Source organism: Syngnathus leptorhynchus, chromosome 2, assembly GCF_054491065.1.
Source record: "Syngnathus leptorhynchus isolate UIUO chromosome 2, UIUO_Slep, whole genome shotgun sequence".
Taxonomy (NCBI): Eukaryota; Metazoa; Chordata; class Actinopteri; order Syngnathiformes; family Syngnathidae; genus Syngnathus; species Syngnathus leptorhynchus.
Window position 1 is genome coordinate 11,459,464 of NC_141196.1, and position 16,098 is coordinate 11,475,561.

General features: G+C 40.6%; 1 protein-coding gene and 1 pseudogene across 2 annotated transcripts in view; both read left to right on the forward strand.

Moving 5' to 3' along the window:
• The window catches only part of ctnna1 (catenin (cadherin-associated protein), alpha 1), a 40,588-nt gene extending 26,747 nt beyond the window's left edge, over window positions 1-13,841 (forward strand). For both annotated transcript variants that reach the window (XM_085935600.1, XM_085935610.1), the window contains exons 14-18: window positions 1,375-1,485; window positions 2,014-2,195; window positions 4,545-4,650; window positions 11,164-11,298; window positions 12,600-13,841. In XM_085935600.1, the coding sequence (XP_085791726.1) occupies window positions 1,375-1,485; window positions 2,014-2,195; window positions 4,545-4,650; window positions 11,164-11,298; window positions 12,600-12,890 (825 nt within the window). In that variant the 3' untranslated portion in view covers window positions 12,891-13,841. The remainder of the gene's footprint in view (window positions 1-1,374; window positions 1,486-2,013; window positions 2,196-4,544; window positions 4,651-11,163; window positions 11,299-12,599) is intronic.
• LOC147060745 (5.8S ribosomal RNA) lies at window positions 3,585-3,732 on the forward strand (annotated as a pseudogene).
• Window positions 13,842-16,098: the final 2,257 nt, after the last annotated feature.

Genomic DNA, 16,098 nt, shown 5'->3' on the forward strand with positions numbered 1-16,098 from the left:
TTGTCAAATATATTTTGAATACCAATTTCCTTACAGAGAAGACAATGGTTTTCCAATACTTTGTCAGCCAAGGACCGGTTCATGGTAGGCACATTCCTTAAAGGAACATAATGTATCTGCAGTACACCGCCTCATGCTGAACTCAAGACCGCAAAGGAACATTGAACATTTATTGGAAACATTTAGCTTTGCGGCTTATTAACACTCAGGTTCTCAGAATAAGTGGCAGACTTATATCACTTAAAAATAGACACGCTTTTAAATCCATACAGTGGTCAGGGTCAGACTATTTGTAAAACTGGACTAAAGAGTCATCCGACAGAGACATCACAAAATATGCCCTCCAGACATAAAACTATCATAATAAGCGTGACAGCTGCTGACAGCGAGAACCTGGTGGCAGCCCTTGCTACTTTTTTCTTTTTTCTTTAGAGTTTAGCACTAAAGGTGAGTTCCCTCCCATCTTTGTTCAGACAAGTTCAATACGTTGGAGAGCATCTTATGAAAAACTGTCATGTCCAGCGTGACTGTTAAAAAGACGAGTAATGTACATAACAAGAAGCCTTGTAGTTTGACCAGTATTGTTGAAAATGATCAGCTACTGCAAGTCTGTGCATGCCTCATGTAGATAAAATACAATGACGCAAATCATCTAAGTTATCACTTGTAGGAAACATTGCCATGCTGACAAAACCTTTTTAAGTGCAGACTAGTATTGACGCTGCTAAAAAAGGTAGGGGGGGGGTGCGTTTTGCTGCCAAACATGAGCTCCCGTTTGTGAGCCTCCCACCTTCATCTGTTGCTCAGGCCACGGGCTGGTGTTATCTACGCCCCTTCGAAAACCATTGTCTGACTTGAAAGAGACGCCTGTGAGTCAGTACAGATTTGTACCTGAAAACATATCCATCTTCCTTGCACGACAAGAAAATTACTGCACTTCATAAAACAATAGCCCTCCCATTTTAAGATACTCCAGAGTTGTTTAAAATGGGAGGTTTCGAGCCACTTAGTAAGTAAAACGTACTGGTAATCATCTCTTAGACCTTTTTTTCTTTGTTTTCATTCTTTTGCTATTGTAGCCATACAAATGTTCATCAGTAATTTGAGTTGTACTATGTTTTAAAGTCTGTATGGAAACAGAAGCATATGGTCCGTTTGATGTTAAAAGATTGCAGCGGCTCAAATTTGAAATAGCTACACTTGGGTACACAGCTTTTGCATCTTCCTGTTTTTCAAGAATGCCACATGGTATTCTGAAATATTGTGATTCCAGTATGTTTTTGGTGCTCCCTTGTTTCACTTTTCTCACTTCAAAGTTCTAAATTTTCGCATATCACTATTCTAAATGTTTTTTTTTTTCTTTTTCTTTTCCAGACCCCAGAAGAGTTGGATGACTCTGACTTTGAAACTGAAGACTTTGATGTTCGCAGCAGGACCAGTGTGCAGACAGAAGACGACCAGCTGATTGCTGGCCAGAGTGCAAGGGTGAGTGTCGAGTTTTTGTTTATAATATTAACAGCACATTGCAGAAGCAGATCACAAACCCATTTAACACCATCAAATCATATCTTTAAGTTGAGGAACAGTGCCAAAATGCAAACGACGAACGTCCTAATTATGCTATTTCCATATTGATTGTTAATGCAGAGACTTGTTCCACAAAGCCTGTGCTAGCTTTTTGCTCACCTCGTGGAGAATTCCATATGTACTCGTGCGAACAATTAGCATCTATGTGGCATCTATCTTATGACAGTGACATATAATTAATAACCTTATATTATCACATACACACAATACATGGATGGATAACGAGCGAGTTTTGATATCAGAAGTCAATAAAAAAATAATTTGTTCTACTAGTCAGGGTAGTGCTACTAAAAAATGTCTGCAATTTTTCTGTTTTAAAACCAAGTGATCTCCCATAGCACCATGCTGGTGAATTGTGTAAACCTTAACAATACAAAAACAGTGTGCTGTTTTAACCTGGTATCCCCCAACTATCCTCTGCTCCAGGCTATCATGGCTCAGTTGCCACAAGAACAGAAAGCAAAGATAGCAGAACAAGTCGCCAGCTTCCAGGAGGAGAAGAGCAAGCTGGATGCCGAGGTATCCAAGTGGGATGACAGCGGCAATGATATCATTGTTTTGGCCAAGCAGATGTGCATGATCATGATGGAGATGACAGACTTCACCAGGTGAGTTTGACTGTTGGGCATCTTATTCTTTTCCTCCAAAACATGTAAAAATGTCTACCATGGACACTTCAACTGGCCAAGAGAGAAAAGAAATGCCTGAGATTACTCGGTCAGGGAATAAACCCAATACCTTTTCTGTCTTTTGCTTATAATTATTGAGACTGGATATTCTGACGTGTTCATACATACTACAAAGTCCAAATATGCATGCATTTGATTGGACAGCGACAATTCATGCATACAAACGCAGAACCTCAGTTGTGCTTGGCAAAACAAAGTCTGATAAAAGAACAAAGATGAAATGAAATCACATAGCAGATGGGAGGCACATGAAGGATTTTGTGGCTGAATATATATGTTCATAATATTCCCTCTCGCCTGCATGGTATAGTAGCACACAGAAGGTCAGTTGCTGGCTAATTCCACCTTCGCCCAAATGATTGCCCCTTCAACCTTGAGCTGGCACAATGCCTTGCCAAGGATAATGCTCTGTGAGGTAATTGATCTCGACCTCTTGTGACAAATCTGCAGAGTGAGAGTGATTCTTGTTGATGGCTGTCTGTTGGCCCTCATGAATAAAGCATTTGTGACTCGGAAACATTCGATATATTTGGGGCCCACCTGATATAGCATTTTAGGTAGCCGGGCATGGCTTGGTCATATGTGACTGACAAACATCTTGGAGCCTGCAACACCTTTTAGTCCTCAGCTCTTTCTACTCGCCATGAAAATCTGTCCTCTCGTCAAAGGGGCTTGTTTTTGAGTGACCTGACCACTCGTGTTAAGTACTCTTTGATATGAATGTTGGAAAAAAAAACGACAGTCACTCACTGGTCAGGCAAATTTTAGGATCCTTGCCAAAGAGCAACGTGACAAGGCAATGGCAAGAGGGAACTTTTCCTGTTTAATGGCGAACTTGCCCAACTGTTTAATTCGGATAGATAGACCCGTGACGTTTTCTTTTTTTGTTTACCGTAAGTCATGGCATGCATGCGCCGGTGCTCCCTGTGTGTGGATTAAGCACAGAAACAATTGAGTCTGCACCTTTTAACCTGACTTGTCTTATGGTGCGGAAAATACGGTACATGAACCTGACCGCTATAAACGGCAGAAAATGAACAGTTTTGAATGTCTACTTTTAGAAACACAAATTTGTTACCTTGTGCTGAAGGCCCTGTGGTGTCTCAGTCTGAACATTAAGGCATGCTGTAAAAGGAGTCTAAAGATAAGAGATCAAGTACCAGTAAACATTTGGATGCCATGTTGGCGCCGTGTGCCAAGCTATGAATGAAGTGCATAAGAAAGAGATCTAAGACAGCTTCTTGAGAGTACCACACACCAGCCAGACCCAACTGTTGGCAACATGAGGCACTCGCATTGATGAGACCAAATTCCAAGTTGTGGATCATTTGGCTCATGCGCGGAGGAAGAAGGCAGATATCTCCAAAAACTAATGTGAATTGCATTATTGGTCATCGCCTCTTCAAACGCATCAAGCAGCCCTTTCCCTCCCAGGGCTATGGCTGTCTGAGCTTTGCTTGACAATCGATCAGGGAATAGCAGCCCCAGTTAGAGCAACTCGTCGTTGCGCAGTATTGCTGCGCTGTGGCCCCCTCTTAGCTTGTAAAGCCTGCCCCTCCCCTCCTCCTTATACCAGACAAGAGAAACTGAATTTAATGAAAAATAACAATAAAAAAGCATAGAGGTGCCTATTGTAGCATCTGCACTTTATCTTCCTTTGATATGTCAACTATTGCACAGGGCTAGTATGATTGTGATATTTCAGGCCATAGATAGATCTACATATTAAACGGACACAGTAGTTTATCCTGCTGTTGCGGGAGACTGCAGTATCCTCCTCTGTTGTCTCCACCATATTGCAGCAATCACTTTTCTTTTTGTATAATCCTGTTCTCGGAGCATATGTTTTTTTTTTAACTGACATATGAGCCATTACAAACCCTCACTCTCCTAGGTATTACTTGCTGCTTGGTAAATTTCTTTTATATTAGGATTAGAAGACTGATTTACTTTATAGCAGGGCATCAGAAGGCAAGAGAAATGAACATGTAGCAAATTTCCATCTGTCCTCTGTTTGATTTTTATTTATTTTTTCCCCCCAAAGTAGTTGGAGTAAATTTGTCTCTTGCCAAATGTGTCCAGAAGTCCCTTGTGGGAAAATGGGGACGGAGGATTTGGGAATAGCAAAACGGATTACTATTTTCTAACCAGGGGAAACCAACCTCTGAAACAAATAAAAGTCATGTGATCGCCAGTGTACAAAAACAAACTGCAAGTGATACAATCCAATCCATCTTTATTTATGATCTTTGAATTGCTCCTCCACAGGGGCAAAGGCCCATTGAAGAATACGTCTGATGTCATCAGTGCTGCCAAGAAAATTGCAGAGGCAGGATCAAGAATGGACAAGTTGGGTCGCACCATTGCCGACAACGTAAGTAGCTTTTATGCCACACCCCGGATGTTTTCACGTATCTCTCCACTGTTCTAGTGACATATTTCATATTTGGATTGCTCAAAAAAGGGGCTCATGAAGAATCAGTGGACAAACATTCGCTGATCAATTTTGTTTTACACTGTCCTCCCTAATTTCACAAAGGGAGTCCTGTTGATTTTAACAGTTGCCGTGATTTGTGTTATTCCTGAAGACACCCTTATTAACGTATTTCTCTCAAGAGAAACTCAGTCCCTTTTCCTAGTCCTTTTGTCTTCCTACTCCTCCCAACTCCCGATTCCATCGTTTCTCCCCATGTATTCCTTACCCACTAGATGATGGCCCTCAACAGAAGCAAACGCACATTCAATCATCGATGGCTTCATATTTCACTTAAATATTTGCACTGTACTATTCCTCAAGGAATCACTGTACATGATTTATGCCCTGATTTATTCATGTGCCCTGTCTTCGGTAACTCCATATCCTTTTTCAGCAATGCACATACATTTATTTATTGTAAAATCACAGTTTTGCTCTTTGCTACAAGTTCTACTTGTCAAATTGAGACCTTCTGAGACTGTGTGAGTGCTTGATGCACCCACTGGGTTTTCAGTGTCTCTTTTCAAGAACAAGTACCGGTAGCCACTTAAGTAGGAGGGGTGGTTGCCACTGAATTTCAATTTTGACAATATTAAGTGTTAAGCTCTTAGCCACACTGAACTCGTAAAATACATTTCTCTATCAGGGACTTCTGCTACACAGGGCGTTAAATAAATGCTAACATTTTAACAGACTGGCCCTCTTCCTCCTTTGTATTGACTGTTTATTTTTTATTTTTTTTAACCCAGCCAAAATTACAAACACGAATGGCAATGTTTAGCCAAAATCACAAACACGAATGGCAATATTTAGCCAAAATCACAAACTCGAATGGCAATGAAGTCACGATTGTGCAGGGCCTTTGGACACACTCGATATATCATGTAGTATCAACCTGTTTTTGTTGATTTCATTATGGACATTTTTTTTGTATATGAATTTGCCTCTGAGAGGTCCAAACCTTATACAGAAGTGGAGAAGTGGTAGAAAACAGCCTTCTTGCAATCCCATTTTATTGTATTCCTATATTCCAAATACATTTGTTTAAGACTTGCATAAGGGCTGTGCAGTTGATTTGCGTTTTATGCGTGATCATTTTAACAACTTTTCAAATATATTGATATTATTATTGTTTAATATATATACTAATCATTTCTTACCGGTTTTTGACTTCATTTCATTTGAATAGTTTAAAAGAGCTGTGTTTGCTGTTTGTTCTTTGTATGCCTCACTGACACAGTTTGAAGATGCTTATTCACGTTAATGAAAGCAGTGCTATCCCCCAAAGAAAACAGATGGGCAAGTGTGCAGGTGTGAGTGTTTGCATATCAGTACATCCCGTGTATTAGACTTGGGTGGCTAGTTTATTCTCCCAGCAACCCCCCCCCCACCCCACCCCACCTCACTTGCCATTTGTGTTCAGCTAATTTACGTGAGCGCAGTCTGTGCTTTTCAAAATAGGGTTTGAACAAATGTATGGATACTCCTCGGGCTCAAAGTGCATCTACCTTCCACAGCTCAAACAACTATGTGACACTCATAACACAGCCTGTCATATTTAGGCTTAACATGCAAGAAAGAGAGATTGGAATAAGAAGGTAGAGAGAATGCACGGTGTATTTCTGTGGAGAGAGGAACGTCCCTCCTGAGAGATGAAACCATTAAGTGGGCTTTGCCCTTTTAATTAGCAATATAATTGCCAGGTGGCGCTTTCTAAACTGCTTGCATTTATTCACAGTATATGTATATTTAGGACATTGCTCGAACAAAGCACGATGATGCCGCAGGCCTGCTAATAGCAAAAGGCGTGTCTGTCGTGTATCGTGTCTGCATACTCCACCAGCAATAGTTAAGCGAATCACCACTAAGATGTATACATACTGACAGCAGAGCAAAGGCAATGCTAGGCCTGGTCATTAACCTAGCCATATTAATCACATGGACTCCATGCTTCTGGCAGAGAGGGCCTATGAGATTTTAATCCTCATATAAAACATCAGCAGATGGTCCCACATTAATGACAGAGCTTCTCAACCCTCATTCTCCTTCCTGAGACTTTGTTCTACTCCATTCTTTCATGTGATTGCAGTCATCTGAAATGCATGTGCTTTTGGTAAATTTGGGTGTATTTCGAAACTTTATAACGTATAATGGGCCCTAATTAAAATGGAAAGAACAGACACTTAGAGATGAGCGATGTGGGATATAGGTCAATGTTGTCTGCACTGCAATTTATAAGGAATTTATGACCCTCCTATGCAGGGCAACTTGGAATACTATTAGTCTGCTGGTAAACAAGTAATGTGGTTTAATTGAGATTTATCATCATTAATTATCTTCCTCACTATGCATTCTAACTTGTCCGTTTCTTGCCTGTTTGCCAATTAAAGGTGCATTTGAACATATCTGTGTGTATTAGGGCTGGATGATTATCCCCCCCCCCCCAAAAAAAAACAACATAATTATTTTGATTGAGATTGATATCACATTTATTAAAATTATTATTGATTTCAAAGTATTCACCAGAAGAGTCACATACACAGTTGCTAGGCAAGCAATATGATGCATTCAATGTACCTTCACAACGTTGGGAAATTCTAAATGCACCACGCCATTCTGCACAATAACTGTTGACTGTAACATTTGGAAAATAGAAAGAAGCCAACGTCGAAATCACAATTAAAAATCTGATTAAACGTCTAGCCCTAGTGTTGTTGTGCATGTGTGCGCGCAAACAAGCTTTTATCCTCATGATGTATGCTGACAAACATGGTGTACTTTTCCAATTTGCATTCAATCAGTAGAGATTTATAATGATCCATGGGCTATGTTGCTGGACAGCGTCTAATCCTGGCTCTGGCTTGAGGCGCTTAACAGCAGGCAGGGTTGTAAATTACCCACTGCATTGGAGAAGCAAAACCACCCAATGAGCCCCATAAATTCTCAGAGACTCAGCAGTTCAAGGGTCATCTTTCAGCCAATTGAAGGTTTGTCCAACTAAGAGCTCACTGTATTTGTTGGATGAGACATTTGTCAATGTGCAATTGATTGTTCTGAAAGGTATTCACGGATGTTCTCCCTAGCGGCGAGCTGCTAAGCCACATGCTCCAGCAAGAGCTGTCACGTTACTCAGGCAGTTTAATAAGAGAAAATTAAATGCTGACAGCCTGATGAGGATTGTTTTGTAATAAACCAGGCTTACGCAAATGTGCTGTTTCAGCTGACAAAGTAACATTAACCCTTGTATTCCTTTGTGTTGTTGGTTTGTCCCGTTCTCACTAAACGGAGCAAGTCTGCAAACAGTTGTGATGGAGCTTACTCGGCAGTATTTCTTATTTTTGCACGAGTGACATCATAGAATAATGGACAGTAACAACGTTGTGTAAATGCCATTGTTTGCATTAGCTTCACTTTGATTTGCACAAATAGTTTATGAACAAACCCGAATGGGGGAAAAACAAAGAAACCTCCTTGGTTGACTTGTGTGTGGCACTCAACAACAGGTTTATTGGCAGTGGCTCATTAGAATGCTGTTGCGTCAGTAAATATTGGAAATTGGCATTTCCTCTGGGTGAAGCATCTTAAAGGTCAGCAGCTCTGCCTCTCTCTGTGGCGTGTAATAGAATTCAGCAAAACTGCGTGGCATTACCGATGATTGGACCTGACCTTCCTGACCATCATTTATATCCTGGACATTAGCCAGTGTGTGGCACAGTGAATCATTTTGTTCAACATGGTACTCTGTCATTCTTTCTACATGATCTCGATATTGACTGTCATTTTACAGTTAGGACAGTGGTTCGCAAGCTTTTTATACCAACTTCCGCCCCAACAAATGCCCAGATATTAAAGTACCACTGTCATGAACACTAAAATACAGTAGTATAGTAGGCACAAATGTTTATGAAAAAAAAGAACTCCAGTCATGAATGAATGAAAATGTATTCTACAAAAGTTAAATGAAAATTGTCCACAAATGTCTAAGAACGGTTTGTGAAGATGAAATACAAATGCATTCATCCTAGAAGTTAAAAACAACTAAATTGTACCTGGGGATTTTTTTAAGTGGTACTCATGTCACATGTTGAATGACGGTTCAATGTTAAAAAGAAAAACTGAAATAGCCACCAACCATGGGTGAAGCACATGATACTCTGGCTTGTGACAGTACCTAAGCAAGTTAATGGAAAATGCAAAAGTCTTTCTTCTGTTGGAGAAGGTAGTTTGATTTCATGAAACTTTATCACCTTATCATCTTTCTTTTCACTTTCTGGACTGTTTTTTATTTTATTTTATTTTTTTATAAATACATTCAGCGGTAGGTTCTTTTTAATGAGTGTTGTGTATTGGCACTAAATTACCCCAGAGCACAGTTTCACTGTACACATCCATGTGATGTATTTTTAGGCTTGCTTGATTTAATCTTGAAGATCATATTGATTATGCTACTGGCACGATCAACTGGGTAGTGTCCTGGGCACCATAATGTGAAGGGTGGGTGACGTGTCGCAGCACTGCTGCGCAGGCCCGTCCAGCCCAAGGTCCTCCTAGATGGCTTTGTGACAGGAGCGCAGCTGACTTGGCCGGAGTCGAGCAACGCCGAGTGGAGTTTGCAATGTGGTTCACAACACACTGTGCATACTTGTTGGGTGGCTGCCTCTGTCGCCACCCGAGCGGAGTTGATCATCCACTTAACTGAGTATCATTTGCTGCCCGCTAAAAGGGTTGTCATCCATGTTTACCGTAAAGTGTCTCTACGTGTCTGACATAATTCTCATTCGGACTGTTACTGGCTGGCTGGTGAAGTGGTACCGGTGTCATTAAGTCCCCCTTATGGATGCTTTCTATAGAATGTCTTGTGTTAGAAGATATGAATGGCAGGAGAAAGCCTATCGGAACATATTTAATTGAACTCTTAGCAATTACGAATATTTCCATTCGTAAAACCGAGCAAATAAGTCTCTTTGGGATCTTTTCAAACAATCGCACGTTGTACAGTAAACTTAGTCAGAATGCAAACTACAGCCTGCCAATCCCACCCAGGTAACCACACCAGCCTACATTTTGCATTATCCAAACAATCTTTGGGGATCTTGTCGCTTGTGTGTAATTTCTGTATGCACTTGTCACAGTGCGCGGAGCTTCGCAGAGTGAAGCCAGCAGCTGAGCACGAGCACAAGTGATGCTTTCACAGAGCTCTGCTCTCAGCCGTCTGAATTCTTCCCCAAGCCCTTATTAGCATGGCTGCTGCATTCAGCCTCATTGCAGGTCTTGCCGAGTGTGTGTATGTTTGCACACACAGGCACGCACACAAGTATAACCACGCACTCCGTATCCGTGCAAGCTGAAGTTGAATCCTCGTGTTTCTCTTTTCCCTAGTTGGATATCGCTCTTATTTACTTCTCCATACGGTTTCCCCTCTGGCTCACTCTTCGTCCTCATGCTTTCTCCAAGTGCTTGTTTTCAGTTTTATGTTTTTGGTTCTGCTCCGCTTTTTAACCTTCCCATTTTCTTCCTCCTGCCATCTATGTATTTGTCCTCATCTGTAAGATGATCAACCCCCCCCCTCCAGCTCTCTTTCCCCTCATCTTCTTTAATTCTTTTATTTAATGGAAGGCCAAGTATTACATATCCCTCTTTTCCACTTGGCCCATATTTCTATTAGTCAGGAATAGATAGTGATGATGAAAGAGATTCAGCCCATTTCATTCATAGCAACGTAGGGCATCTGGAGGCTTCCCAGAAAAAGCTACAAAGGAATACGTATGCATTTGAAGTCCGATGTTAAAATGTGCTCATGCAACATGCCGCATCGCAGTGTTGGATCAAAGAGCTCTCACCGTCTCTTTAAAAAGTAACATTTGATGCCATTATAACCTCTTAAAGGATCCTGCTGAATATACCTATTAGCGAACCCCACGTTGTTGCATATTTAATAATGGAAGGTTGTTTTTCAGTCAGATGACGGAAAACCTTTGTCATCTGACCTTTCTGCTAAAAATACTTCCTGTTGATTGTCAGAGCTCTCCAATAATGTACAAATTGTCAATGAATGTATGCTTTCATCCTGCCATGTTCCCACAAACTAATGGCTTGAGAGATTTATTCAATCAAAATGGTAGTTGCCATTATTTTCAATTACCACATTTTAAATTGTAGTAGTTTTGTATTCACATTCACTTGAAACAAGGTTGTTGACACCTACAGCTAAATCATGTTTAATAAAATGTGGATTCTGATTATTCCACTTGGTGTTTTGAGTTGACCATTTTGGCTCCATGTGGGCCTCTCCCTTACCTGTCATGCTGCAGTGCCGCCAAGCCATCTTCAAAGTGTGTGTGTGTGTGTGTGTGTCTGTGCGTACGTGCGAGCGCCGAAGATTTGTTAACACGTTGTCATTGCGTCTTGCAGTGTCCGGACTCAACCTGTAAGCAGGACCTGCTCGCCTACCTGCAGCGTATCGCCTTGTATTGCCACCAGCTCAACATCTGCAGTAAAGTCAAGGCCGAGGTTCAGAATCTGGGAGGAGAGCTGGTTGTCTCGGGGGTAAGTACACCATCGTTTTAATCATGAGCACCAGGGGACCATCTTTAATTTACTCTCCTCAATGTGCTCAGCCACTAAAGTAACGGAGGAGTCGCGGAGCAGTTAAATGACATAAGAAATAAGCCTAACCGTTGGTGAAATGTTTTGACAACTCCTGCGAGAAAAGCAAAGTCTAGTGCGAAAGTCTCTCGGGTAACCTACTGAATCCCAAAGAGGAAGACGGCAAAGGATTCAAATCGTTCAGGAAAAGAGCTTTTCAAATACCACTCTTCCTCACGTGCCTGTGTTGTCGCGACAGAACAGCAAGTTGATAGAGCGGCCCTCGCTTGCTTCCACTCCTTTCACATGAAATGGGTAGATTTGACATCAAGTCCTTTCCGAATGTAGTAACTCTTAACACTTGCCGTAACGTATCAGTTAATCTGCTCAAGAATCAAACAATTACCTTTTGAACTCTGCAGGGGAATGTTTTCAGTCATATTTTAAATGGGCATGAAAGAAGATGGAGAAAAACAAAATTGCCACCTCTTATTTCGATGATGTCTACTGCATTATAGGTTGCGCTTTAGGCTGTGAAAGTTGGAGTAAAATTTGATCTAGAAATGTTTTCCAAAAATATTGAAATATGACTTCGGCAATGATTCTAAGTTTCCTGTTCTAAAATGATCATGACTTTTTTTTCTTTGTCATCACTCTGATATTGTTACAGATTTGCTAACTTTCCGCTTTTAAAGCATTCAAACTGTTATGGCTACCTTCTTATGACACACTGTTGATTCCTAGTTTTCCACTTGAACTACTACAGTTGTTACGTTGGTTTGGTTGAATTGGTGCCACTTTATATTGACTAATCGGAAGGGTGTAATTGCTTTGTTTGCTAGAAAACAGACATTGCCTCCACGCGCGCACCATTTTCAGGATGAGCAATGTTTACAGGGTTGTTAAAGCATTAATTAGCCACTTGCCAGCCAACCTGATTTTAATAGCAAGCCTCTGTGCATGAAATAATGAATCCCCTTCCCCTTTCAGCGAGGCTGACAGGCGACTGCGCTTTCACACTTAGCATAAGTGTCACCAATGTCTCGGAGGCTTTTAAATTGTTGAAATTAAATTAGTCTGACCTTTTTATCTTTTCTGCAATTCCTCGCATATGTTTATATGTCAAAATGTGAAAAGGTTGTTGATTGCAGGTTCCAAACAATGACTCCTTTGTTTTCCAACATCTCGGAGGCTAACCATTTTTTTTTTTTTTTTTTTTTTGCACCTCCCATGCTTTCTTTCTCTCATTTTCACACAAACAGTTGGACAGCGCCATGTCCCTCATTCAAGCCGCAAAGAATCTGATGAACACCGTGGTGTCCACCGTGAAGGCGTCGTACGTCGCCTCCACCAAGTACCAGAAGAACAAAGGTATGGAGGCTCTGAATATGCCCGCCATTTCCTGGAGGATGAAGGCACCTGAGAAGAAACCTCTGGTGAAGCGAGAGAAGCAAGATGATGGCCAAACTAATCGGGTCAAGAGATCCTCTCACAAGAAGCACGTAAACCCCGTGCAGGCTCTGAGCGAGTTTAAAGCAATGGATAGCATCTAGAGCCTCCTCCCTCATTTTTGTTTCTGAATAGAGATCAAGCTTGGCATTTTATTAAAGAGAGCTTTTAACCTTTTTTCAACCCAATATTGTAATCATTCTGTTGGTCCATGTGTACGCGTCTGCCTCATCTCAATTCCAGATGACTGCTGTATACTGTCTTGCGTGGAAAATAGTAAGGGATCAATTGGACAGAAGCGTTTTGTATTTTCAAATTCATTTTCTGTTCTGTATGTATGACCTAATTCCACAAGGCAATTCTCATTTCTTTGTATTATTACCATGCTGGGGTTCTCTGGTGTTTTTCATTGTCTGTACCACAAATAACTATGCAAACTCCCAATGGCCTTATTTCAACTCGAGCAATAATGTTTTGGAGCATGTGGGGCGAATATGTGACTTGAATGTGTCATGGCCCAACTGTAACAAGCCAAAGTTTGTACTATAAATTTGTACCTGTTAACACCGGATGACAGATTTGTCATCTCCATGACACATTTTTTACTTTTTTTATTTTCTCACTGTTTTGTTAAGCAATGCAGCCGTTTTGCATGGCCTTGTAACCAAGAGCATTTAAGACCAACAGATCTGCCCTTTCAGGGCAGCTCTGAGCATTTGAGGCTTATCGATGAAGTCTTATAAAACCCAGTCGGCTAAACAATCAGTGAAATTCGCCTGATCTCTGCAGAGAACTGCCAAGCGTCATTTTCTGTCAATGAGACCAACCTCCACAATCTCAGAATGGGTCCAAATTGAGGTATCAATACTTTGCTCGACTCAACCTGGGAGGAAGGCACGAAAAGAAAGAAGCGGGGTTCCTCCCTAATGACTTGTTTTCTATTCCTTGTTCAATCACTTGAAAGATGGTCAAGATTTATGTGGTAAACCTAGTTTTTGGAAGCGTAAAAGCAACTCGTAATATGTTAAATAAAGCTTTAAAAATTGACACGTTTTGATGGCGTTGTGGGACTTTGAAGGGTTCAAAAAGTGTGGTTTAGTTTTCCATTCAAATTCCTTTTTGGCATCAGTGAACTAATCCCGCATTTGTGCTCAAACACACACACATCACTCTGAGCGTGTGGTTTCCCTCATCACAAAGATCCCATCACCTAACACACCACCCTTCCCTCCTTGGATTGCATTTTGCTGTACGTATCTGATTTTGGAATAGATATAAGTGAACTACTTTGCTGTGCATTACTTTTTTTTTTTTATTATTATTTTTTTTTTATAGCTGACCTATTAGTAGACACTTTTGAATTCATGTGCCTGCTTTGTATTTTGAATTTTGATCAACAACTGAATAAAACTATCTCCCCCCCAAAAAAAATGTTTTCAACTCAATTGATTTCAAGCTTCATTGTGCTGCTAAATTGTGTTGTAAAATCTTAAATCGTGACGTCAAATATTTACTTTAATTGAAACCTCGTTTTCCCCAGTATCATTTCACAGACTTTTTAAATTGTGAGTTGTCACATACTGCTTTCATCTCACCACTATCTCGAGAGCTCAAGTCTTTGCCTTTCCATTTTACCTGCACTAAATTTCCTCTGAATATCAAACAGCTCTTGTAATAATCTAAAAGCAACTGCTTGATTGCATGTCTGAGTTTCAATCATTTAAAGCAGCCCTACAAATCCACCATGCTATTCATGTAAAATTATTTTAGGATTAATCCAGACGTTGACATCTTTAGGCGTCTTGTACTTGAAAAGAATCGGTATGTGTTGGCGCAAGGCTGGTTTAATATGCTGGGGCGGACCTAATTAGCATGACGTGTGTGTGCGCATGTTCGAGTGCTTTTTCATCTTCGACCCAGCATTAATGCGGAGGACTCCATTCCCAAAATGGTCCATTCAATCTGATTTCTATTCATTTGCTTGAATATCATTTTAAAATGTAATCCGGCGCTTCATCTACGTTTTTCTTAATGAGTGTCCACGTAGGAGATAAATCTCGCTCGAGTAATATCTATTGTGGTTTGAATATAAGAGACACAGATTTTTTTTTTTGCACACTTTCCCATAATCCGATAAAAATTTGTAATAAATTACATGTAGTAGAAAACAGCAAAGGGAACCACTGTGTCTTTTTAGCTTGGACGATGGTCTGCGATTGTCTGCTGTCAACCAACAAATGGGTTTGATTAGTTTTGGATTTTCATTATCTTTTTAACTTTAATTTCAGTTAGTTTTTAGTGCAGGCTTTTTTGATCTTTGGCTAGAGAAAATGCTGAAATGCTGAAGTTGATCTTTTATTTACACTTGTGTGACAGTCACTTAAGAATTTTCCCAAAACTTACTTAAAATAGTGCAGGTACACTTTTTATCCTGAGAGACCCCACGAGAGCCAAACTTGAGTTTCAAATGATTTCCTATGAGAGAAATGATTTAGTTGCAATTCTTTTCTACTGTGTTTGTAAATATTTTCTTGATTTTTATCAGGGTCAAGACCAGCATTATTTGTTCACTACCCATCTCTTTTTATGTCGTATCTTTGACAATATCACAATATACAGTCTACATGCGGAACAAATGGAGACGAGCCTGTCGAGGGAGATCTTGTCACACCTGTGATTGTTCTCTGTGAATTTATGATGCCTTTGTGGCCAGTGTAGCAAAACAATGAGCAGAGCTGCTCCTGTTTGGAGAGACTTCTGCTTTTTGTGTGTGTCACCTGATGACTTCTGTTTTTTTCCCCCATTAAATGAACTCTGCTGTCATTTCTATTTTTATTGTTGTATAAAATTCCATATGTTTCGGACGAGGTTTTAATCCATGTCGTCCTCCTAATGCATTTCCAACAGTTTATCAGTGCCATGAATTCACCATCCTGTTGTATTAATCGTTGCGTTACCCAAATTATTTGGGGGATTTTATGTGTTGACTTATCAAATAAAATGTTGTGTTGAATCATTGTCATGTGCTCAAAAGCTATCTCAAAAGCAATTATTCATCCGTTCATCCATTTTATGAGTCGCTGCATCTCACATGCGGTCATCGGGCAGTAGGCGGGGGACACCCTGAACCAGTTGCCATCCAATCACAGGGCACACATAGACAAACAACCATCTACAGGCAATTTGGAGTGCTCATGTTTTGGGGATGTGGGATGAAACCTGGAGAAAAGCCACGCAGGTACAGGGAGAACATCCAAACTCCACACAGGCCGGTGTCAAAATCACAACCTCTGCACCGTGGGATGGACATGC